The 23,454-nt window shown below is 46.4% G+C and overlaps 2 protein-coding genes across 3 annotated transcripts; one reads left to right on the top strand and one right to left on the bottom strand.

Annotated features, from left to right (window-relative positions):
- The first annotated feature begins 383 nt into the window (after nt 1-383).
- Nucleotides 384-11,771, top strand: LOC111850776 (proto-oncogene c-Rel-like). Of its 2 annotated transcripts, none has more exons than XM_023825020.2 (10): nt 384-453; nt 3,305-3,444; nt 3,927-4,075; nt 5,544-5,635; nt 7,543-7,683; nt 9,043-9,147; nt 9,342-9,557; nt 9,841-9,909; nt 10,014-10,064; nt 10,197-11,771. In XM_023825020.2, exons 1-10 carry the CDS (start codon nt 399-401, stop codon nt 10,865-10,867), a joined length of 1,689 nt encoding a protein of 562 aa, XP_023680788.2. In that variant the 5' UTR covers nt 384-398; the 3' UTR covers nt 10,868-11,771. The 2 variants fall into 2 exon arrangements, with proteins under 2 accessions (XP_023680788.2, XP_023680789.2); XM_023825021.2 differs by lacking the exon at nt 384-453 and adding an exon at nt 1,099-1,729.
- Nucleotides 11,772-11,842: 71 nt separating this feature from the next.
- pus10 (pseudouridine synthase 10) lies at nt 11,843-23,233 on the bottom strand. The gene is made up of 18 exons (XM_023825024.2): nt 22,776-23,233; nt 21,983-22,121; nt 21,096-21,335; nt 20,263-20,349; nt 19,148-19,182; nt 18,213-18,324; nt 17,406-17,467; nt 17,101-17,146; nt 15,242-15,306; nt 14,863-14,948; nt 14,376-14,501; nt 14,220-14,276; nt 13,826-13,902; nt 13,681-13,736; nt 13,098-13,215; nt 12,865-13,007; nt 12,624-12,723; nt 11,843-12,136 (listed from the first exon to the last, which is right to left on the bottom strand). The coding sequence occupies exons 2-18, from the start codon at nt 22,106-22,108 to the stop codon at nt 12,035-12,037; spliced, it is 1,638 nt and encodes a 545-aa protein (XP_023680792.1). The 5' UTR covers nt 22,109-22,121; nt 22,776-23,233; the 3' UTR covers nt 11,843-12,034.
- Between the last annotated feature and the right edge of the window lie 221 nt (nt 23,234-23,454).

Here is a 23,454-nt window from a genome sequence, read left to right as displayed (position 1 = left end):
ACCAAAAAAGTGTAAAACCCCTAACAGACCTTTGCTTTTTTCCTCGCATTGATTCCGTTTGGTCTTGACACGGGCGTAATGTTTTGAATTTAGTGCGCCTATTTAACAGTTTTTATTAATTTTTGTGTGTGGGGTGGCTGGCTGGCTCAATAATTACTCAGCCAAAACGCTAGGTGATACATAGTTTTGGATGTTTCGGATTATTTATTGTCTTCCCACACTGCGACATATTCAATTTTTGAATCATGCAGTTGAACAGAAAAGCAAACATTTAACAAAGTATCCATTTATCGAGTCCGGGTTACGTTTGTGCTCCTCCTAACTTCCCGTAGGCAAATCTGTAAAAATGTCGAGCCGCTACAAAGTCACTTTTCATGCATATTCTGAAGTTAGTGTCTATGCTACTTTTTACTTACTTTTTAGTGTTGCAGAGCGCTAATAAACTTCATGGAGGTAAGTGAAGTTGGCGCTGTCATCCTGAGTGTTTTGTAGATTTCTTGCTATGATGCCTAAGGTGGGTTATTTAATGTCAGATAAAACTAACGCTCCAGTTTCAATCGGGGATATAAGTACATCTGGGATGTACGCTGTCTTCGCTCCCATAATAAGCGAATGCTACCCTGTGGACCAATCACAGTTACAGCCGTCTGCGACGCCGAGATGTGTAGTTACATTTCGACTCGGAGGATAAATCACTTAATAAGGATATTAACTGTAAGCGATGTTTGTTCTTAATCTGCCCGCTCCGTCGACATTAACTCCAAGCGCTCTGCACACAAACTGAAAAGGTGATAATCTAAGATAATCTTTCCTGATTCCTGAATATGATTTTTAATTTCTTTGCTGGTATAAAATACAGTTCGTGATGCATAGGAATTTAGCGCCATTAAAAGGCGCGTTCATTTGGCGAATTAACCTACTTTTTATGAGAAAGTGAATAGCATGACATGCTTAATATTAAATAGTAGGCTACCCGGGAGATTCCCACTTCAGAACTTCGGATGTCGGCCGGGGATTACCCAGTATGTATATAATATAGGATACACATACAATGTCTTAACGTAAATAACGGATTAAATTTGCTTAAGCAAACGTATAAATGCAGATAATTAGCACGTTCTTCCTAATAATTGAAATATTGGAATTGAATAACCTCTACACTTTACCCGATGCAGGTCAAGACTCATCGAAAGTGTTCATGTTTTTTCACTTTGGAAACGCTCGTAGTTTTTATTCTTGATGCATGAGGTCACCTCGCCTGTACTAATAACCAGTGGCCTCGCTGTAATGTTGCGATATGTGAGCCAGCTCACTGGACACAGGTCCGTCTCCTGTTTGTGGCCAGAGAAATCATGATGGCTGTTTTGGAAAGAATAGTGAGGCATGTTTATATTGGCAAAAAGTTTGTGCTTTACGAGAACGCTGTCACTCCGCTTAGTGGATTTAATAAAGTGTATTTTAATATTGTAATTCTATGGCCTTCTACAGCACTTGTGCTTCCTGTTACTGTTGACTGACTCGTAATTAACAGGTAGCCTACCGCTGAAACATACAGTATGTTTGATTATGTGACGTATTAGTTTAATAATAAAACCGCCCAAAATGGGCGGAGATCTGGGGGGGGAATTCCCGGCTCCGTCTTTTAAACTCAATACATCACCTCTCTAGTATTAGTTGAAACTTGACGTTGAAATGATAAAGTGTGATAAGACCGTCCACAACATGAACTGTGAGTAGAGAACCATTTTATGCTCTTAGCGCTACGCAAGTTACTTTATAACTCTTAGGTTTGTAACGATGATTATTGCATTCTATGCCTGCTGTTTTAAACTGTCTTCCTGGTGCCATGGACAAAAACTGTAATCTTTTTCATACACATAAAAAAATGTCGTTACTCCTTGTCATATATATTCCATATATAAAAGTTTAAATAGGCTATAGCTTTATATTTACCCGTTTTTCTTTGCGGGATTAAAAAATGACCACAACTACAAGACTGCAAGACTTCTAGCTGTCGCATGACGCCTACTGCAAAACGTTAACCTTAAAATGCCGGTGAAAATTACTTTCTTATTTCAAAACTTAATATCCGCATTGTACCGTTGTTTCGTATGCTGCTGTTATATCAGTGTAGCTCACAGATGGACTAAAATGTGTTGTTTTACCAACTTGTAGGATCATTTTAATTAATTATCAAGTTTTACTAAATGCTTGGTGCAGATCATTTTTAACAGAGACCCGATTGTTATTTTAAAATGAAACTCTACGGCGCCACTACGCGTTCGACCCGTATTATGCAGCTAAAATCGCAGAAATGCGGAAGGAAATTTACGCCTGAAAGCTAAACCTGCGGAATGAATACTGTACCATCAAGTCATAAACACAATCTCAGAAAAACGCAGTTTGCTACGGGAGTAAATTCTTTTCAAAGTTGGACGAGAATGCGAATGTAATTGGGGAAGTCATGAAATTCCAGCTTCCTTTTTTTAGAAACTCGACTTTCAATAAACGTTTCACCCCTTTTTTGAATTTGAATACTGCGTCCGATTCATTGTTCTGATGAACACACTGCATATTCAGTAACCTAAATTTTGGTTACTACAGTGAATGTTCTCTGTACGTCTTATCTGGCCAATGACGGTTTAGGCGAATATGATGCCGTTTGGTATGTGGGCAGCTCAATTTGGCATTTATTTTCCATTTCTGCATTTTCTATGCACATGTTAAATTTACTTTCAAACGTGGTTGTAAATAACAGTAATAGTCATTGACAATAATTACCTCTGTGCAGAATGTAGGATTCTGATGTGATTTCCATTGTGTTTACTGTCAAGTTCTCTCACTGCAAAAAGTTTATATATATTTACGCGGGTAGTTGCCACAGACCCATGCACCCTAATTTCCAGCGTATTTAAACTTTGTGCGTCTCTATCTTATAACGTCATCAGTCTTCTCAAAGATACAGTAAATTAAATGATTGAGAAACTGAGGCTTGCAATAGTAGCCTATATTTACCTCGATTATAACGGTCATCGTGTAAAACGCAGTAACTGGTGGAGCACTGAACACATACAATTCCGACTGTATTGTTACTCTTAAGTATGAAGCATTTCCCAATTTGCGCGTAAGTAATTCTTCACAATCTCTATGCGTTCACCAGAGGGGTGTTTATAAATGAAACGTGGCAGTTGACGGAAGCAGTTCTTTTTCGTTTTTTGTAATGACTCTGAGCCCCCATCCTCTCCACGGTGGATGGATGATGGGAATGGATTTACTGGATGAACACTCTCCCGCTCCATTGCAGTGTGCAAGCCTTACGCGGAGATATTCGAGCAGCCGAAACAGAGGGGCATGCGGTACCGGTACAAGTGCGAAGGGCGATCGGCGGGCAGCATCCTGGGGGAGAGGAGCACCGACGACAACAAGACCTACCCCACCATTCAGGTAAGAGGGAGGCAAAAGCACGCCCGAGCTGCACTTTTCAATGAATTGGTGTCACCGGTACCTTTAAATGAAACAGAGGAAATGAATGAACCGTTGAATATTTAGAGAGCGGTTACATTAACGAATAAAAACAAGAAGACCTCTGGGGGAAGGTGCTTCATTGTCTGTACAAGCACATTGAAGCCCAGATTATCGTTTTGTATTCAGAAACGGATTAACAAAATAATTATGTAATGCTGCATGCATCTGAAATGCGTAACACTGCAATTTTACCTTGTGCACTGTTAAATGAGAAAATATGTAAGTATATTTCCTCAGCATAGCACATAATCTATTATGTTAACCCCCTGGTATCAATGCTTGTTGTAATAGACTGGGAAGAAAAGCATTTGTTTGCTGTAGGTAATATCAATAGTTTGTTTTGGACAAGTGCTCAACAAGTTCTAACATGACTTTTCTTTGTCCATTACTTCCATCTTTAGATTTTTAACATATTTGGTAAAGGGAAGATCCGCGTGTCATTGGTGACGAAGAATGAGCCGTACAGACCACACCCCCACGAGCTGGTTGGCAAGGACTGCAAGGACGGGTACTACGAGGCTGAAATGAGCGCGGACCGTAGGATCTATGCGTAAGTCATCATCTGTCCCCTGTCCCCGAACCGCTCTGGCCTCGATGCTCAGAGTAACACCAAAGGACCGGCAGGTTCGAGAACGCTGCCTGGTATTGGTTGCGCTGTGAGCCGGGAGGGAACAGGAACATGGAGTGTCAGGGGGTGACTGAGGACTGAGCTGAGGAACACTGATATAGAGTAACGACAGGGTAGAAAGGTGGACAGTGACATCTGGAGCCTGTTCCGGGCAGCAGTACACTATGGATTACATCACAAGGCATAAACACACACTCACTCACACAAGCAGTGACACTGGGAAAAATAAGGAGATAGACTGTGACATTTTCACCTCATTAATATGATAATACTCTAGTAAGAAAAAAAGTTATAGCTAATTCATGTGTTTTTAGTTGATTTCTTGAAATCATGGTGACCATCCATATGCAGAACTTAAAATCTCCAGCCTATTTTTAAAAATCACCTAAAAAGAGATTCACATTCCCATATTTTTAAAAGTTTCAAGTCAGAAAAACCAGTTAATCGTAATACTAGAAAACTTCAAAGGAGTTCCTATTTGATTTTCCAGTGTGGTCAGACTCATCGTCTCTTTGAAAACCACAGTAGGAAAACAGTACTATGGCAAATGCTTTGCATAAGATGACCAGTGGGTCCTCGCCAGGGAAATCCCCCCCGCTGTTTCCCATGACAGAATGAAACTCTGAGATACCACCTAGGGCTGGTCAGCGTGCACAGAGTGCAGAGAAAAACCAGGGAAGCCAGCAAGCCTCATATGCAGTACAGCCTAGGTTATGAAGGGCTTACGTTCCATAAACCTCTCTTAAGGCGAAAATGCATTTTAATACAGAACACCTAACCTAACAAACACCATAGCCTAGCCTAGCCTACCTTAAACATGCTTAGAACACCTACATTAGCCTGCAGTTGGACAAAATCACTAACACAAATCCTATTTTATAATAAAATGTAGAATATCTCATGTAATATATCAACTAATGTACTGAATGTGAAAAACAAGGAGCATCGTAACCCAGGGAGCAGCTGTATGAAAAAGGCTAACCCACACAGGCACACCCCATGCCCCTATAGTGTCACTGCTTGTGTGAGTGAGTGTGTGTTTATACCTTGTGATGTAATCCATAGTGTACCGCTGCCTTGTACCCATATACGCTGACCGGAACCGGCTCCAGATGCACTGTCCACCTTTCTACCCTGTCGTTACTCTATATCAGTGTTGCTCAGCCCACATTTCCGTTCCTTCCCAGCTCCCAACGCCCCTGTACCTTTCATTCAGTGATTTTGTTTGTTTTGTACAGATATGCTGCGAGTTGGGAGAGAGCAAAAATATGGAGTAACTGCTGGTCCCCGAGGACACGGGGCAGAAATTAGTGCTGTCTGTGCTGACCCCACCAGCTGGGCCCTCATCACAACACTCAGGTTTAACACCCATCGTCTCTTCTGCCCTCAGCTTTCAGAACCTGGGGATACAGTGCGTCAAACGGAAGGAGGTGAAGGAAGCCATAATGCAGAGGATGAAACAGTGCATCAACCCCTTTAACGGTAAGACCTCCAGCAAAGCCCTTGCTGGGAGATTCAGAACCATAGCTTTGTAAGTGAGGTTTCTCCATTTCTCAGAGGAGGCTCGGCCTAAACCTAATGAGATCATAAATCCTTGTGCTCAAAGCATCCATCTGAGATCAAACTTATCCAGCTTAACCGAGTGTGTGTTCAGCAGCTCTATCGTTTTAATCCCCACGTTGCTTCGGCCACGCTTAGACTTAGCTGTCACTTTTGTTTTGGTTTCACAAGTGTAACTTGTGAGGGGAACGAGAGAGAGGGAGCCCTGAGAAGAACTATAGAATCAAAATGCCACTGGCTGTCTGACTCTGAATGCTCGCTCACCCCCTCCACCCCCGCTGGTGCACTTTCCCCGTGTTCAACGCCCACGGCGCAACAGACACAACTCCCTCCCTCTGACATCACCTTTTGTCTGCTTCCTCATTCATATTTTGCGCCAAAAACAAGATCTATACCCCTACAAGGTCTTCCCTGTGCCTGAGTAGGCCTGTGACACACCTCCACACCCCATCTCTCTGTGGCCCAGTTCTCTGTTGTTTTTGATGCCGTGTCACAGCGTATGTGCTTGGTTAGGGATGCGTGGGATGGGAGGGGGTTGCGTCTCCATCAGCCCCCATATCTGGTCTCGGTTCCCTCACTTTGCTATCACCCGGAGGTTATGTGTCCTCAGTGACCACAAGGCATGTATCCGGGGGAGGTGCACGTCGAAACTGTGTGGGTGGATGTGTGCAGGCATATGCATGTGTGATGCACGCTCACACATGTGGGCGCATGTACCCAATGGCCGTGTTTGTGAGCGGCAGGCTGTGCACTTTTGGCGTTGATGAAGCAGAAAGCGTGAATGTTCACGCTAAGAAAAGGCTGAAGGTCTTGGAGGTGGAAATAGAGAATGTTGTGACTTGTAGGGCACAGCCTTGCTTCTCTCTCACGCTCACCTCTCTCCTAGCCTGTCAGCCTCTCGCTCCTGCACTTCCTCACCTCCCTGATAATACAGGAAGCGGTTCCTGGTCACCGCCCCCACACCTGTTTACTTCCTCGGCGCGACGTGACCGTAGCATGTCTTGCGTTCCGGTTTTCAACGGATGTTTCTGTCAAATAGGAAAGTGTGTCGTACTCGACGGACTCGTCGTACTGCGTAGAAGAATGAAGCTCTTTGTGTTTATTTCCGGTCGCTAGTCTAGGCTTGTGGTTACAACATTAAGGCAGGGCTTCAGTGCAGTTTGATTCAGCTGACGGTCTCATATTGTTTCCTGTAGTTAAATCTTTTCTGTAGCTGACAGTATTTCTTTGCAGGTATTTAGCTCAGGCCCCAAGAATACCAAGCTATTTATCTGGCTTATCCTCTCTGTTTTCTAGGTCTCTTTCTAAATAGTCAAATATTTTTTACACAAGCCGTAGCTATTATGGTTAATTCTTTAGGGTAATTCGCTGATATATTAGTTACAATGATTTAATAATGGCTACAAAAGGTGCAGATCATTACCTGCTATCTACACTTCATCACGGCTTCCAGCCGTCTAATTCTTGAAGCTGACCTCTCCCGTAGTTATTGATGCCCCGTTGCATGCTGGGACATGGCAACCCCTGGATTTTTCTCATTAAGTCTACTTGACCATACTTGTGTTCGTGTACCCATTTTACATCATCCTCCATTGCCGAAAAGCATGTTCCAATACTAAGAACAGAAGTACGGAGGATGGTAAAAATCCCCGGATGTCATTCCTGCTTCCGAATGAGAGCAGTGCCACCATTCATTGCGGCCCAAGTTCGTTCTTGGGAGGAAAGTTAGCGAGACCACAAGTACGATCATTGTGTTCTTGTTATTGAGAAACACGCCCTGTCTCCCCCCTGGGTTCGACGCTGACGATGTTCCACCCTGTCGCCTATAGTGCCACAGGAGCAGCTGCTGCAGATCGAGGAGTACGACCTGAACGTGGTGCGCCTGTGCTTCCAGATCTTCCTGCAGGACAAGATGGGCCGCTATGTGCAGGCCATGGAGCCTCTGGTCTCCAACCCCATTTTCGACAACCGTGAGTGCAGCCCGTACTGCCGCTTTGCTTTCACTTTCTGTTCATGCGCCTGAGCCCTGTGTTTTTCTGCCTGCCGTGTTGGTAGCAGGGAGGAAAGTTCCCAGTCCTTCACTCTGCCCCATGTGGGATTTAGGTTTGGAGCGTAACGCATAATAGCGCCCCCTAACTTTCAACATTCAGTACTGAGTCCCCAGTCTGCTCACGTCGCCATTTAAGCTCATGGTTCTCATGATTCCTGAATTGTTCTTGAGATTTTTTTCGTGGTATTTTTATACTGATAACTGTAAAGGAAGACTGACAAATCCTGTTTAGAACCCTTGATTGGCATCAGCCTGATAGGTTTTCAAGAAAGAAGGCATGCATTTATAATCAATAATTCAAGTATTTGTTGTACAAAATAACAACCAGGAATGATCAACCTGTCTGTACAGAGACAACAGTGTTTGTGAAAAAATGTTTTGACTGAGAAAAAATTCTATGTAGGCTACATTTTTAAATATATCTGTGGCAACAATTGCATTTTAATCACAATGTCCATCAGAATTCAGCCATTAGTGTTAAGGATGTAAAGGTGACACATATGAAGTTACTTTTTACAGTCCTACTTTAATATGGGACATTAGTCCAAGCAGCCCAGTTAGCTCACACAGACTACAGTGACAATTTCATATCACCATGATGAAAATTGACAGACTGAACTGCACGTTCCGCAGGAGTGTTCTCTGTGGCTTTTTGCTGATGTTAACTTTCTGTGAAGCAGCTGTTTTGGCGTGCTTGCCCTGGGTCTTATCTCACCGCCCGGGTGACAATCGCGTGATGTCATCACAGACGCCACGGAAATCCCAGCTCCTCTGGGTTGCCGCGGTGATGCAAATCCTGCACGATAGTGGGCGAGATTACCCGCATACACGGCCGTCAACTTCAGAAAGCAGCCGCTGATGTCGCCGAAAGGGTTAATGCCGGGGGGGGGAGGAAGGGGAGGACACGTCTGGCGGACTGCCTGTAAAGGTCAAGAGCTGACTGGGTGATCAGAGGGACGGCAGAGAGAGAAACTCCCCGAGAGTGTCATGATTTCGTACAACAGCAGAAAAGGGGTTTAAGGTAGAGATTAACATCACACTTTTATTTCCTCTTCTGAAATGAAGAGGTCACGCAATTTGTGAAACAGTGCTTGAATACGCGAGTGATGTGGGGTGTGGATGACATCCGCTAGCGGGTGGAAGCGGGAGAGCTCATGCTTCTACCCGATCCGAGAGTTCCTCAAACTTGACAATACCCAGCCAGTTCAGCTGCCAAGATCACACGATGCTAACGGCACCGAGCCAACGTGCTGACCCGCCTGGCCTCTCGCCCCTGCAGGTGCCCCCACCACAGCCGAGCTGCGCATCTGCCGCGTCAACAGGAACAGCGGCAGCGTGAGGGGAGGGGACGAGATCTTTCTGCTGTGCGACAAAGTCCAGAAAGGTAACGTGGATTTACATCAGGCCAACTGTGAATCATTTTACACCCCATACTCACCAACTGTTTCAGGTGCTGTTGATTACACTAGATCTGCCCTAAATTAGTAACCATCCTGCCTGATATTTATTTGTTCAGTCTTCTGTTCACACTTCTCACACTTATTCACTCATCAATCCTTAATTTGCTCCCCGATCCAGATGACATCGAAGTGCGGTTCTTTAGAAAGAACTGGGAAGCGAAGGGCATCTTCTCGCAGGCCGACGTGCACAGGCAGGTCGCCATCGTCTTTAGGACTCCCCCATACTTCAGTGCCTCCGTCACCGTCCCCGAGGCCGTGGGCATGCAGCTGCGCCGCCCCTCCGACCAGGCAGTCAGCGAGCCACTGGAGTTCCGATACCTGCCTGACGATAAAGGTGCGTCGCCCCCTAGGGGTCAGGAGGGGGATTGACAAAAGCATGATAACTCCAGGATTAGTGAATATAGGGGTGTGGCCACGGGGCCACTTGCCGTAGCTCAAAGCTTATTGACCCCAGCAGGGCCTCCTCCCCTGTCACTCACCGATTCAAAACATATCATTGGCTAATGATAAGTTTGGGTCCTCTGTATGAATTAAAGTTAGGTTGTTTGGTCGTTCCTGCAAGGTAGCGCACTGGTGCCTCTCATCACATTTTCACGTTCATCCTGTACCATTTGCAGACCCCTTTTACTGCATCGCTAAAAAACGGAAGGTCGAAGAATTGATGAAGGTCCTTCCCAACTTCAACGGTAAGGAAAAAGGACCACACACGTGTCAAAACAATGGTACAAGCTATATATACACATTTATTTTTGAGCGATATTACTAAATATCAAAATTCCATTTTATTTAGGTGTGAATCATCTCAACAGAGTGAAACCACAGGCAACTCAGATTAAGAAAGGTAAGGAATAGGCCACAAACCTTATTGGGATTAAGCCCAAACAGGCACTATGATTGGCCCAATCTCCTGTCCCTCATCAATTCAAAACATCATTGGCTAATGATAAGGTCTGACCTCCTTCCAACCTTCCAGAGCCCGGTAACACATACACGAAGGCGACCACAGCCAATGGCATGCAGAAGCCTCTGTCAGCCCTCAGTGGCACCTCTCCATACCTGATGGCCATGCACGCCGTGGCGCAGCCTGCGGTTTCCATCGCCCACGTCACGCCGCCGCCAAGCATCCAGGCCGCCGCTGGCATGGGGATGCCGGATCCGCACGGTAGCTCCCCCTTCTCCGACTTGCCCCAGCTCACCGAGGGCGACCTACAGTGCCTGGGCACGGTGGGGGACGGCCAGCTGCAGCAGAGAGGCCTCGCCCAGGGCAAGGAGGCGGCATCCGGATCCCAGCCCACCTGGGCCTCCTACGGCTTCCCGTCAAACCAGGGCATCCTGAAGGGCGGGATTAGGCCCTTCTCCTACCCCGATGACGTGGACTGCGACAGCATCCTGGAGAGCTTTGCCCAGCCGCCAGTGTTCCCAGTCAAACAGGAGCTCATGCTGGAGCAGCCAGGGCACGTCAACGGGGCGTCACCCGAGAGCGCCATGCGGCACCGCAGCCTGGCACCCTGCCAAGTACACAATGGCACCACCCTAGAGACTCTCAGACATACCACGGGCAAGGCGGGAAACCTCGACCTCAACCTGATGGTGAATCAGTTCAACGACGTCAACGGCGACTTTGGCAGGATGAACTGGCATTAGGCCAGTCAAGGTACTAGTTTGCAAGTATCTCACTGGCTTCGACAGTGGTCTGAGGCTTAATGATGATTAACAAGAGCAAGTCTCCACGTTCTCAAAACAGACCTAATAGGGCTTTCTGGGTTTCCTCCCAACGTCCGGAGGGTCAAAAGAGTAATGGATCTATAGGAGGTAATATCCTATAGTAGGTTATCTTGGTGTAAGGTTTATTTTAAGGCTTAAGTATTTGTGCTTGTGTATATATACATGATATATATACATGATAGTTGTACATATGGTATATATGTAATCTCAGAAGCCGTTCACAAGGGTTTTAGAATGAATGTCTAATCTGAAAACTATTTGGACTAACCAATGTTTGGTTCATTTAATGGTAGCCGTAATTAATTCTGTTCCTCAGAATGAAGTAAAAGGGATGTACTTTTCCCTCGTAATGGCTATGTCATACTTACAGCGTAAGGTTCTCAGTGCCGTGGCCAAATCAAACCACAGTCTCTAACATAAGTTGTTGCTTTTCAGAGGTAAATCACTTTGGTACCATTTTACAATAAGGCTGCCCTTTGTAGTAACTCAAGAATAAGAAAACTGTGGTATAACTTGTGTATAATTGTCTAGTAAGGATTTACAAAGTCTTACAACCTAGGTAATAACCTGCTTATAAACCATTAATAACCCCTTTATAAGGGTAGCCTTATTGTAAAGTGGACCCATCACTTTTTACAAATTGATTGTGTTTTCTCAAAATGGGCTTGAGTAAGGGGGCTCCCCACATTCCAGCTCGTCCTTAAACTCTAGCAATTGACCATTCTTTCTTAATATCATAGTTTTATATTTTTGATATTGTGGTGTTTTCATTGTGATTCCTCAGTGTAATATTCACATGCTTCTTAATAAATATTTAATTTGATGGATGTGTGACTTCCTGACGTGGCGATGATGTAACACAAACATGGCTTCCAAACAGAAAGTTGGCTGAAATGGAGCGAAATGGAGATTTTTTTAATGGGAGAAAAAAAAAAGTTCCCTACACACAAAAGAGGTCTCAGTAGTTCATTACTGGGGACGAACACAGGCATTGTGGCTTCAGTTAAACATGAGGCATCTGACACAGTTTCCTCACAGGAGGGAGGGTGGTCTCTCCCAGGAGGGCGGTCTCTCCCGGAATCGCTCCTAGCAGTCAGGTGTGCCTCCATGCTGGGGTGAGGCTGGGAGGTCTGGGTTCTCCCCTGACTCCGGATCCGTTACTGCAGGAGGCCAGTCCACATCCACAGACTAGGGGAGCAGGGGAAGATACTATTAGGGAGTAAACAGGCATATGAGACAAATACTGATTTGAGATTAAAAAGATGCTAAATGAACATGAACACAAAGGGGGACATAAAGGGGGGAAACAGGAAGTGGGGAAGGGAGACAAATGGGAAAAAGGAAGTAAGATGGGAATTTAAACGGGGAAAAGGAAGTGTGACGGGGAGACATACAGTGCAAAAAGGAAGTGGGACGGGGAGACATACAGTGCAAAAAGGAAGTGGGACGGGGAGACATACAGTGCAAAAAGGAAGTGGGACGGGGAGACATACAGTGCAAAAAGGAAGTGGGACGGGGAGACATACAGTGCAAAAAGGAAGTGTGACGGGGAGACATACAGTGCAAAAAGGAAGTGGGAGATAGCCAGATAGAGAGGAACTAAGGTGGGCCATTTGGAGGAAGAGATGTAAAGAGGAAGCAGACATATGCTGTAAAACAGCCAGCACATCCCAACCTCGACGTCCAGCTCTAGGATGTCCGTCTCCGTCTTCATCAGGTCCCCCAGGCTGGGCTTGGTCCGGCCGAAGTCCCCGTGCACAAACTCCTTGATGTAGCTGCACGTGATAATTAAGGGCGGACCTGCCAGAGGTGAATGGACATGCCACAGAGGCGAGCGTGGCCACGACCAAACTAATCCCAACGCCTGTCAAGGGGAGGGGCCTGAGGCACGTGTGGCCACCTGGTGCGGAGGATACGTCCCGGCCTGGGTGCGCAGCTGCAGGTAGAAGTGGTGATCGTCACGGAAACGCGTGGCCATAGTGTGGATAACGCGCTGGCGGACCGCTAGAGGGCGACGGTGAAGCACCCTCAATGGGGTTTTCTGGGCGATGCCCAGATCCTGCAACAGAAGACACACATACATACCAGTGAACCACCAAGCAGACACCTTCAGGGAAGCCTGGACAGACGCTCCCGGACCACACCTTACCTTGATGTCATTTATAAACTCAAGGTCTTGTTCTTCAATGGCTTTGTGGGTCCAGATCAGAGCGCTGTAGGACTTGGTCTTCTCTTCTTCTCCTTCCTTCATGTGGCCCACGGCGTCCCTGCAGAGGAGACAATGAGAGGTGTGCAGCCTTCCACCCTTGTCACTTCCTCCACGACCTTCATCCTTCAGCGACCGACCAGGTTTTCACACCCGCTCCAGAAAATGACAAATGATTCCTGCCAGTATTTTGGCAGGCGTGAGTTTCTACTTCACTGGGAGACTGTGCTCAATTTGGCAAGACCCAGGAAGGGCTGGGTGATAGTGCTGGATAATGTAATAGCCATGCTGGGGCATGCATGACGACTGGGACAAGGATACAGGTCCCCTGACGTCATAAATGCGAGAGATAGGTGGAGATGAGGCTGAGGAAGAAAACCGTGACCCACCAAGTTGGTGGGTCATTTACGAAGGAAACCGGTTTCACTCGGCGTGGCTGTAAGCGTAAGGGAGTGACTGAAAACATCTGTTGAAAGGCTGTAGCCTTGTGAAAATTATGACAGCATCATGATTGGGCATCACATACCTTGTAACGATCTGCAAATCTCGCACCCTGATTTTGTCAGAGGACTTGTTGATAGCCTGGTAGGGGATTAGAAATTCAGTCATTTTTGAGGGAGGGGGGTGCGGGTTTAATGATAATGATTCAGGAGGTGGCAGGGTGGGGGTACCTCCTGTATCTTTCGAACCTCTGCTGGACTGAAGCGGGCTCTACGCGGGTTCAGCAGCTCCACAGCAAAGGGCCGTCCTGGAGAGCATGAGAGGGACATCCACTGAATCATCCTTCCCATCTACAGCCGCAAGCATTCCTCTTTAAATTGCTCACTTGTTCCAAATATGTTGCCGGCTGTGATGGGGAACAGGGGCAGATGATTGTGCCCCCCCCCCCCCACAATAAGGCTCGAAGGGGTCTTACTACTGCTACTCAGCCGTATGACATAGCATTTCGGTGCAGTGATTCTAGATTGCTAAAGGCCAGTATGACTAGTAGCTGCTGCCATCTTCCTTTAGAAACCAAACAAGTTCTAACTGTAGTTCTCTGTGTTACATCCCAGGAATGATTACCATTTCCCAAGGTCCGGACATCAACGTCTTCCCTGCCCGACGAGGAGAAGTTGAAGCCTGGGGAAGCAGGAGAGGATGCTCAGAAGTTCTAAGAGTCCACAGGGTGCAGGTCTGCGGTGCTGACAGACTAATTAACGTCCCGAAGCAGAGGCTCACCCTCGGCCTGGAAGGAGGCGATCAGCGGACTGGTGATCAGCTCTTCCACGGAGGACTCCATCCGCCTCTCGCCATCGATCACCCAGGGGGTCTGCGGCAGCGTCCGGGAAAATTTGTTGTACCTCCCTGTTGACAGAACAAGGTAGGGGGTGGGGGGCAAGTAGATGACTTTCATACTTCAAATGCTCAACGTGTGCATCCGCTGTATATACGATATGTGCAGCTCAATAATCCCTAGCCATTCATTTAAAACTGGTGTTAATTCCATTAGTAAACCATACTTGTGTTTTCAACCTTACACATTTATTTCCCACCCCTACCAAAAACTGCCACCATATTTCTCTGGTTATCTGACCCCAGTAACCCCTATATAATGGAATCGATGTCCTAAGCGACCAAGCACTGAATGATCGCAAAGTGTCATCTGATTGGGTTAGGGTGAGGTGGGACAGCAAGGAGGGTGCGGGGCTGACAGGGGGCCGCTCACCAGCCACGAAGACAGGCGCGTGGAGACACTGGACCTCCTGCACAGTGCACTTTGTGGCAGGCAGCCAGGGGGGGCAGGTGAACTTTCTGTTTGTGCAGAACAAACCAAGAGAGCATTTGAAGGGAACAGTTGATGCAGGCCGGAGCGTAGGCCATGCTGGAGAAGGGGCAATCATTCCCACCCGCCATTTAAGTTCATTTAATGTACTGGGGCATCATCACCAAACGACCCCTGCCCCCCATTACATCAAAGGCAACACCTTTTCATGTGACAGTGGCACTTCTCCAGCCAATATGTGGGGTCAGGCACAAGTAGTTGGGGGGGGGGGGGGGGATTCAGGAGACCCCGCGAAAGAAGGTGGAGCCGTCTGATGGTTCACCTGCGAAAGCTCTCTTCTGAAATCCTCTCCAGTGCCTTGGCCACAGCCATTCTGGTGAACACCGACTTCAGAGCAGAAACGCCGAGGAAGGGGAAATGGAACAGAACAGATGAGGCCGCTCGGCGGCGCGTTCCTGGAAACATGGCGGCGCGACGCGAGGATGTGGTTCCACGGGGCTGCGCGAGCTGTACTTCTATCAAAGTGGCCCCGCCCTGATCCGGCCCGGCCCGGCCCAGAGCCCTGCGCGTGTTCACAGGAAGCCAGACTCTCAGCTGCCACTGACCTGGGATTCACCCACGCTTCTCGACCGGCCCATGTGCGCAGCGGCGCACAGGACCTTCGATGGAAACGGGTGAGAAAACAGGCCCTCCTGCTAATCTATGAGAAGAAATCACACTAATCCCCCCCCCCTCCCCCCCCTTCCGAGAACCTCGGGGACAACAAAATTACTGATAGGCCATTACAGACTGGCCTCTGCGTTTTAAACATTTTAACATGTGGCTCTTGAACACTGAGCTCATGTTGTATGCACTGCATTCCAAGCTCTGACTGAATGTTTGACACCAAAATATCAATTAAGCCAAAAAATTAAACGACTACGTGTCCATCTTACTGTCTTCATATTTGAATGAAGGGCTTGTTTACTTTTCTGTGATGTGGGATACAATCTTATTAGTAATCCTGCAAGAGCATCTAGCAGGGCAATAAACAATAAATTCTGTTACAACAACAACTACGAGGTTACTGTCTCTATCAGAACCATCTGACTGAACAGTTATGTAGAAATCTCGTCAGCGGCAATGACAGGAAGTATTGTATCACAGACATTGAGTATGTTTTGTTATGTTGTACAAAGGAACACTTTACAAGAAAATGCTTCAGCCTGGCTGTGAAACACTAACCACAGCATACGTCTCACTCGCTTACGCTGAACATCAGAGATTAGGCATTTAAGGTGGAGTTTTCCTTTTATTATATACACAGCTTATCATGAGTGTTTTCTTTCGAAAGCCACTTTGTTTTACTGTAAAAAAAAACAACGGTGTTTTTCAAAAGAAACCAGTTTCTTCGGGCTGTTGGGCATCATACCAAAAATGCCCACCGAGAAGAATCACGTGACTGATCACAATATTCTGCGCCACAATAGAGTAGTGAATGATTAAGACCATTATATTGACTGAGGCTGCCAGACATGCTGTGAATTTCATTTTGCTAAGTGTTGCTCGTGTAAAGTGTACGGAGAACTTGTCAGCCCAGTATAGACGGGGGCGGGGGGGGGGGGGGATTTGGGGGACAGAGAGCAAGCTTGCACAGCAATGCTGCATGCAGACAAAATACATAAGGAGGGGGGGTAAAATTGCCAGATCACAGACTCCTTCCAAACAGCACAGTGTTTGTGTGTGTGTTTTACATTGTGGGGACAAAATGTTCCCACAATGTGATAAAAACCTGATATTTTGACATTGTGGGGACCATTTATTCGGCTCCCACAAAGGAAAACGCAATATTATAAAAATCTGACTGCAATCAAAAAACTAAAAATGCCAAAGGTTTTGTGTTTATTTTTTGGTTACTTATGGGTAAATTTAGGGCTGGGTGGGGGTAAAGGTCGTCATTGTTGGGATTAGGGTTTTGCTCATAGAAATGCATGAACAGTCCCCGCAAAGATATGAACACAAACGTGTGTGTGTGTGTGTGTGTGTGTGTGTGTGTGTGTGTGTGTGTGTGTGTGCATTCAGCACATGGGACGCCTTTGGGGCAGGCTCATTTGCCACCTAAAAAACAAATAACTAAAAAAAAAATAATAATAAAAACAACAGAATTCATCCGTGCTGATTTCCTGGCCTCTGAGGACTTACCAGTTTGTTTTTAGCTGGTTTGAAGCAGCCTGAACATGCAGCAGCCCTACAAAAAATGCAGATAAGATGAGGATGATAAGCAGGTCCCAGTTAAGTTTAAGGTTAAGCATAGGAGGGCTCCCTGTAACGCTATTCCCTCGGAATGGGCCACTACCATTTTGTAACAAAAAGGCACAAGTCGGGCCATACGGGGACATATCTGTCATGTGACCCCATTTTGTTTAATATATAATCTGGATTTTTGGTTTACGGCCAAATTCCATCTCAGTAGAGCAGGCTAAGCATGTAAGCGAGATCAGACTTACAGGAAATGGCAGTCTCCGTCCGTTTCGGGGTGTGTGAAGCCAACGCTGACCTCCAAAGGACTCTGTGTGAGAGACACGTAGGACGACCATGAGCAGTGAGCCACCTGAACCCACACTGGCACAGCTCCCCAGCCTGCCTCAGAGAGGCCACGCAGAGGCACAGCTCCCCAGCCTGCCTCAGAGAGGCCATGCAGAGCCGGCACAGCTCCCCAGCCTGCCTGAGAGAGGCCACGCAGAGGCACAGCTCCCCAGCCTGCCTCAGAGAGGCCATGCAGAGCCGGCACAGCTCCCCAGCCTGCCTGAGAGAGGCCACGCAGAGGCACAGCTCCCCAGCCTGCCTCAGAGAGGCCATGCAGAGCCGGCACAGCTCCCCAGCCTGCCTGAGAGAGGCCACGCAGAGGCATGGCTCCCCAGCCTGCCTCAGAGAGGCCACGCAGAGGCACAGCTCCCCAGCCTGCCTCAGAGAGGCCATGCAGAGCCGGCACAGCTCCCCAGAACAGCACAAGCCCCAGGCCGCCTCAGGAGAGCTGCACACTGGGCAGGCACGGCTTCCCAGACCAGCACAGCTCCCTGGGGTAACACACGTCCCCGGGCCGCCTCAGACTGCCTCAGATGAGCCGTGCACTGGCGGCACTTGGGAATGGCTGGCATTACCGCCCCATCGCCAAGGAAGGTGGCCCAGGGCCCCGGCAGCGGGCTGTTAATCTGCAAGACAGCCAGGCCCTGGAGCTGCAGGCGTGCCTCCCTGTTCCCGGAAAGCTCCCGCCCACTCAAGGCGGCCGCTTTGCCGGGAAATGAGCCACTTGCCTTGGACACCACAGGAACGCCCAGCTGCTGTGACAGCAGGCTCTGCAGGATCCACTTGAAGGCCTCCTTCACCTGGATGACGTCATCCTTACCTAGACACAGCCCCTTTTGCCTGCAGATGGAGGACACATTTAAGAAACAAAGCTTCTTTATATACATACTGCAATAGTCACATGTTCAGAGGACACGTGCATGGTGCCCTGTGCCCTGTGATGGACTGGCATCCCGTCCAGGGTGTCCCCTGCCTTGTGTCTAGTGTATCTTGACCTCATACTGGATAAGTGCTTGGAAAGCAAATAGACAGACAAATGTTCAAGGTAAACCTTGTTTATCTGTGTGTGTGTGAGGAAATAGAATCTAATAAAATTAAGTGTAAGCTTGTAATGGGGGGGATGTGGTTAGAAATAAAACTGAAAGCCCTGCAATGCCGTCACCTGCACAGCCTGCCAGGCCTGCGTCACTAAACGTCACCGTCAAACTCAACTTGTAGGAAAACCCCCTGCCGTACTCAAAGCCAATTATGTCGGCACTGCGACGCCACAAGTTCTCACGTGTCTACTCTGAGCCCGAACACAGAAGCACATCCTGATTGTTTAACCAAAAAAAAATGTAAATATGTGATTCACTATGGTGGGGAAAGACACATTCGTGTCCCAGGCACCTCAATAGGAGAACAGAAACCTGTTAAATTAGGGAACTGCCAGTTTTAAAGTTTGCAAAATGGTAAATTAACCCTGGTTGCGTTCATTTTGTGATATTAGTATCGAACTTGTTTTAAACCGACTTTCAAGTCTGCTAGATCCTTAAGTCGTTTTGAGGCAAACATGTTGGGAAAAATAAGAAACCAATAAATAAATGTTGGGCATTAATTCGAGCCATGGTGCAATTGGGGGGGGGGGGGGGGAATGCACCAGGGACAAGCTCTGGTGACCTACCTCACTTCTGTTTTGATGAGCAGCCAGGCAGAATGCTGCCGAAACACCATCCCATCCGGACAGCAGGCACGCAGGACAGGGGCAGAGGAGGGCATGTATTATTAGGTACAGTATCGAGGGGGGGGGGGTGGAGCCACAACGTCACCAACCAAGACTGGGAATTTCACAGCACTACCACAGCGAGGAACACCCCGGAACCATGCCTCTCTGCTTTCGCTTCAGGCCACGTGAGCATGAGTTTTGCATTATTATTTTTTTGTTTTTTGCAAAAAGCAGAAGCGAGGAGAGGACTGCAGGCTTAGGGGAATGTCCAGGCGTCCCTGAGAAGCCCGGCCCCCCCTCTCTCTACCGCACGCTGGGCGCTACGCGGCTCTCGGCGCACGACGATACCCTGACGGCTCGCAGGTGACAGCTGAATAGGTCAGCGGGTGACCTGAGGCTGGACGGTGACAGATCAGCCTGGCGCAGTGCTCCAGACAGCTCGCCCCAGACAGCCGAAAATAACACCAATGGGGGGGGGGGGGGGCTTGTTAATCATAAGTTCCACTTCTCCTTTTCATTAAGGGAAATCAAGTGGAACTGCATGTAAAAATGAACTGTGACCTTTTCATGCCCATCTAATAAAACTATAAATATCACACAAGATAAAAGTATTTAGAATGTTGAATATATTAATACAAGATTTCAAATGAATTCTACTTCATTACTGCACTCTACTGCCAACAGCTGCTCACAAGAGACAACGTACAGACAGAAATTTACAGTCATGTGTACTATATTAGTAGCAAATATGTCCAAATAATAAAATGTAAGATCACAAATACCCCTGTCAGCTGTTTTACTGTATAGATCTCACAAAATATTTTAAAAGGTTTTATTTTGCAGTAGATTTAGAATTTAGTCTAACATTGCTGAATGGGATAGCAACTTCACTGTCACTGTCACTGTCACTGTCACTGTCGAAACCTAAGTGTAGCTTCTGAGGAGGCTGAATCTTGGACTGACTGCGCCCTCTAGTGTTGAGGGAAACAATCTCCCCCAAGTCACCATCCAATCCCTATTGTTCAACCCTTACAGGATGACCGTACAGCAAGCTAATGAATGATATATCTTACCTCTCTGACAGACAGCTGAGCAGGCAGTGAGACTGAGAGGACCAGACTGTCAAACTCGTATTTCTCCGAGGTCACCGCTTCTGCAACCTGGTCACACAGTAAATTTCCCTGCATCACTCATCTAGGATTCACCATTAAAGATAAGATGTCAATATAAAACCTAAATGTGCGCATTTCCTAATTTAAAAGCGACCAAGCCTATGAAATATGACAAAATCACGCCTTGTTCAGAAAGAAAGGAGTTCCTTCATACCTTTGCCAGGCCCTTGAGGGTACAGCACAGTGCCAGAGAGATGCAACTGTACCTTTAGCTGTAGGCAAATGTACCTTTTAGTTTAATTTTAGGTACAGAAATTGACTCTAAGGAACATCCCCAAAACAGACACAACATTAATGTACACCCAAAGGTACAAAACTGTTCTTCAGAGTCCATTTCTGTACCTTAAAACATATACTTACCTATAACTAAGGGTACAATTGGCAGACCCTTGAGGGTACAGCCCCAGTGACAAACAAAGATACTCTTTTTTCTGACAGTATATGTTACTCAAAAGCAATGTGTGTCTCGTAAAACATCCATCCATTTTCTATAACCACTTGTCCTGTTCAGATTCACGTAAAACAGAAAAAAGCAAATGCATTGCTGTTTTTAAATCTATTAGCATACTAGGTTAAGAATATTGCAAATGTTTTGATGTAACTGTACCGCAATAAACGATCAGCATAAGGGTAAAAGAATCAGCTGCTTTTAAGTATTTAAAAAGCTGGACAAAAATTTATTTGTTGGTTCAAATGATATTTAGACTGTGCAGGAAGGAAACACCTAATCATACCTTTTTGGCAAAGTCTTTATCGCAGAAGTCCTGCAGCACTCCCAAACACACCACGCAGATCTTTGATTTTCCTTCAACAACAGAAATGTCCTCTCCTCCTTCATGCACTTCACCGCCCTGCTCCGCTTCCAGTCTAACTTTCTTACAGGGTGGTGAGTCTGCCGGCACTTCCTCTGTGGCACCATGTGATTCATCGGCAACTTTTTCATGGATAAAGCGCTGCAGCTCAAACAGTATATCCTGAAATAAAACAATTTCAATTAGTGAGTCCGCTGTTATACAGCTGTAAAAAAAAAAAATTGAGACCACTCCATATTTTTAAACATATCTGCAATTTCAAATCCCAGTTTAATCCTGGTTCTGCTGGCTGAAGGCTACACTGAGCAGCAGGTTGCTTCCAGGTTCAAAATTTCTAAGACAGCAGTACACAAGAATAAGGTGAAGCAGGAGACACTAGGAATGACCAGAAGCCAGTCGGGTAAAGGGCGGAAGTGACTTTATAATGCCAGAGGTGACTGTTAACTTATCTGACAGTTTCTCATGAATTGTAGGTTGACATCAAGTGACCTTCTAAAGGAATGGGAAACGTTAAGTGCAGGTGTGAAGTGCACTGCTAGGACAGTTCATATCAGGCGCCTAGAAGCAGGACTGAAGTCCCATAAAGCAAGGAAGAAGCCCTTCATTAATGAGAAACAGAGGAGAACCAGGTTGCAGTTTGCAAAAAATATATATATTTTTCAGACACCCATAAATTGAGAAATGAAACAAAAATTGTGCCGTGTTCTCGATTTTTTCCATGGCTGTATTTTTCAGTTGGACGAGTCTTTATAACGTCGGTTTAAATTGTCAAGGGTGGTTATGAGTGGATGGTGCCGGGCTGCAGGTACCTCATGAGGCTGACGGTACGCGGACTGCAGGCTCACACAGCAGAACCGTAGGATGCACCTCGGACAGCAGCCGGCGCCCAGCAGCGCCACCGCGATCGGTCGGTCTTTATCCTTCAGTGGCAGCATGCTGTCATCTGTCCTGCAGGCACAGACACGGGAAAGTGAGCGACGAGCGTGAAGTTTACACCTGGGTTTGACAGCCCATGGTACACCGATTCTGCAGTGTAGCTACCATATTCATCCTTACACACGGTACAGATTAATGCCATTTAACTTTGACAAATATTTTTTGTTTGCAAGTACAGTATATTTGAATCTTTATTGTCACCGTTTCCAGGTTCACACACGGCTACTGCGTGCGTCTGTGAGTTTCTAGGCAAACAGCAAACCCGTTACATTCATCTGACGGATTAAAGTAATATTAGTCTCGCTGAACAAAGTTCCTAGCTGTCTACCAACCAGTTAACATGTAGGTCAGAGCACTCACTGTCAACCGCACGAATCAAGCCTGTTCGTCTGTTTCTATGTAGTTGTTGAGCCGACGTCTCTAGCTGAAGCAAACTACGATTTTCCACATTAATGCGGTAAAATGTTTTATTGGAGAGATTCAGATTAGGCACTCGATGTACATGCTTCACGTACCGATAGCAACAATCATCCAATTACAGTTTTCAGGTACATAAAACATAAATAGTTAGCTTCTTAGGAAAGCTTTGACATTGCAGCCAGTTAGCCATCATACAAACACCAAAACCATTACAGAAAAGCGACGAAAAAAATTGCTAGGACTTACCATTTCCAAACATTTGACTAATTTACAGTAATGTTTCATTACCAGCTAGGTGCCATAAGACACACGTCGTACCATTAAAAGCTGTCGTCATTACGTTAAGGCAGAATTAATCGAACCTAATTTTTTACTCATAAATAGAAAATAATGCATAAATTCACTCCATTGGACGTAATTATAAATTGTAAATGGGACATAAATCAGTTTAAATTATAAACTTGCAAAAGAAACGTTTTGTTTCTTCTAGAGTTCGATGAGCAGAGTGATCGATTGCTCGAACTGCAGCCCTCACTTTAAGCCTCGTTGCAACCCGGAGGATCGCACGCATGTTATATAATGCATGGCGCTAGCGTTAAACTGTGTAGGATTATTATGGCAATATGCATATCTACGCACATTACAAGAACTACAATTTTCAAAATGTACGGCTATTCTTAAATCCAACTTTTAATGGCCTCAACTTAGAGAACTTGACGGAAATGACGTAGGCAACATGCGCAGATTTGTTTTGCATCGTGAAACTGTGTGGTCACGTGTAGCGGTTGCCGCGATCACTCTACCCCTAAAACAGGGGTAAGATATATAACGGATTTGGACTCAATTGGAAGTTTATTCGAGTACAAAACTGTGCTGTGGGAGGAAGCTGGAGTTCTGTGCTGGCAGGGCACCGGAAGAAAGTCAA

Source organism: Paramormyrops kingsleyae, chromosome 20 (assembly GCF_048594095.1).
Source record: "Paramormyrops kingsleyae isolate MSU_618 chromosome 20, PKINGS_0.4, whole genome shotgun sequence".
Classification (NCBI taxonomy): Eukaryota; Metazoa; Chordata; class Actinopteri; order Osteoglossiformes; family Mormyridae; genus Paramormyrops; species Paramormyrops kingsleyae.
This window is presented reverse-complemented; position numbering and strand designations above follow the sequence as displayed.

What these genes read in the sequence shown, in the direction of transcription:
- pus10 (XM_023825024.2), bottom strand. Translation starts at nt 22,108, where the DNA reads ATGCTGCCACTGAAGGATAAAGACCGACCGATCGCGGTGGCGCTGCTG. An exon ending in AGGTTCGAAAGATACAGGAG is followed by an intron (nt 13,737 to 13,825) that starts GTACCCCCACCC and finishes ATCCCCTACCAG; the next exon opens with GCTATCAACAAGTCCTCTGA. An exon ending in GATTTGCAGATCGTTACAAG is followed by an intron (nt 13,216 to 13,680) that starts GTATGTGATGCC and finishes TCTCCTCTGCAG; the next exon opens with GGACGCCGTGGGCCACATGA.
- LOC111850776 (XM_023825020.2), top strand. Translation starts at nt 399, where the DNA reads ATGCTACTTTTTACTTACTTTTTAGTGTTGCAGAGCGCTAATAAACTT. An exon ending in AGACCTACCCCACCATTCAG is followed by an intron (nt 3,445 to 3,926) that starts GTAAGAGGGAGG and finishes TTCCATCTTTAG; the next exon opens with ATTTTTAACATATTTGGTAA. An exon ending in GTGCGACAAAGTCCAGAAAG is followed by an intron (nt 9,148 to 9,341) that starts GTAACGTGGATT and finishes TCCCCGATCCAG; the next exon opens with ATGACATCGAAGTGCGGTTC.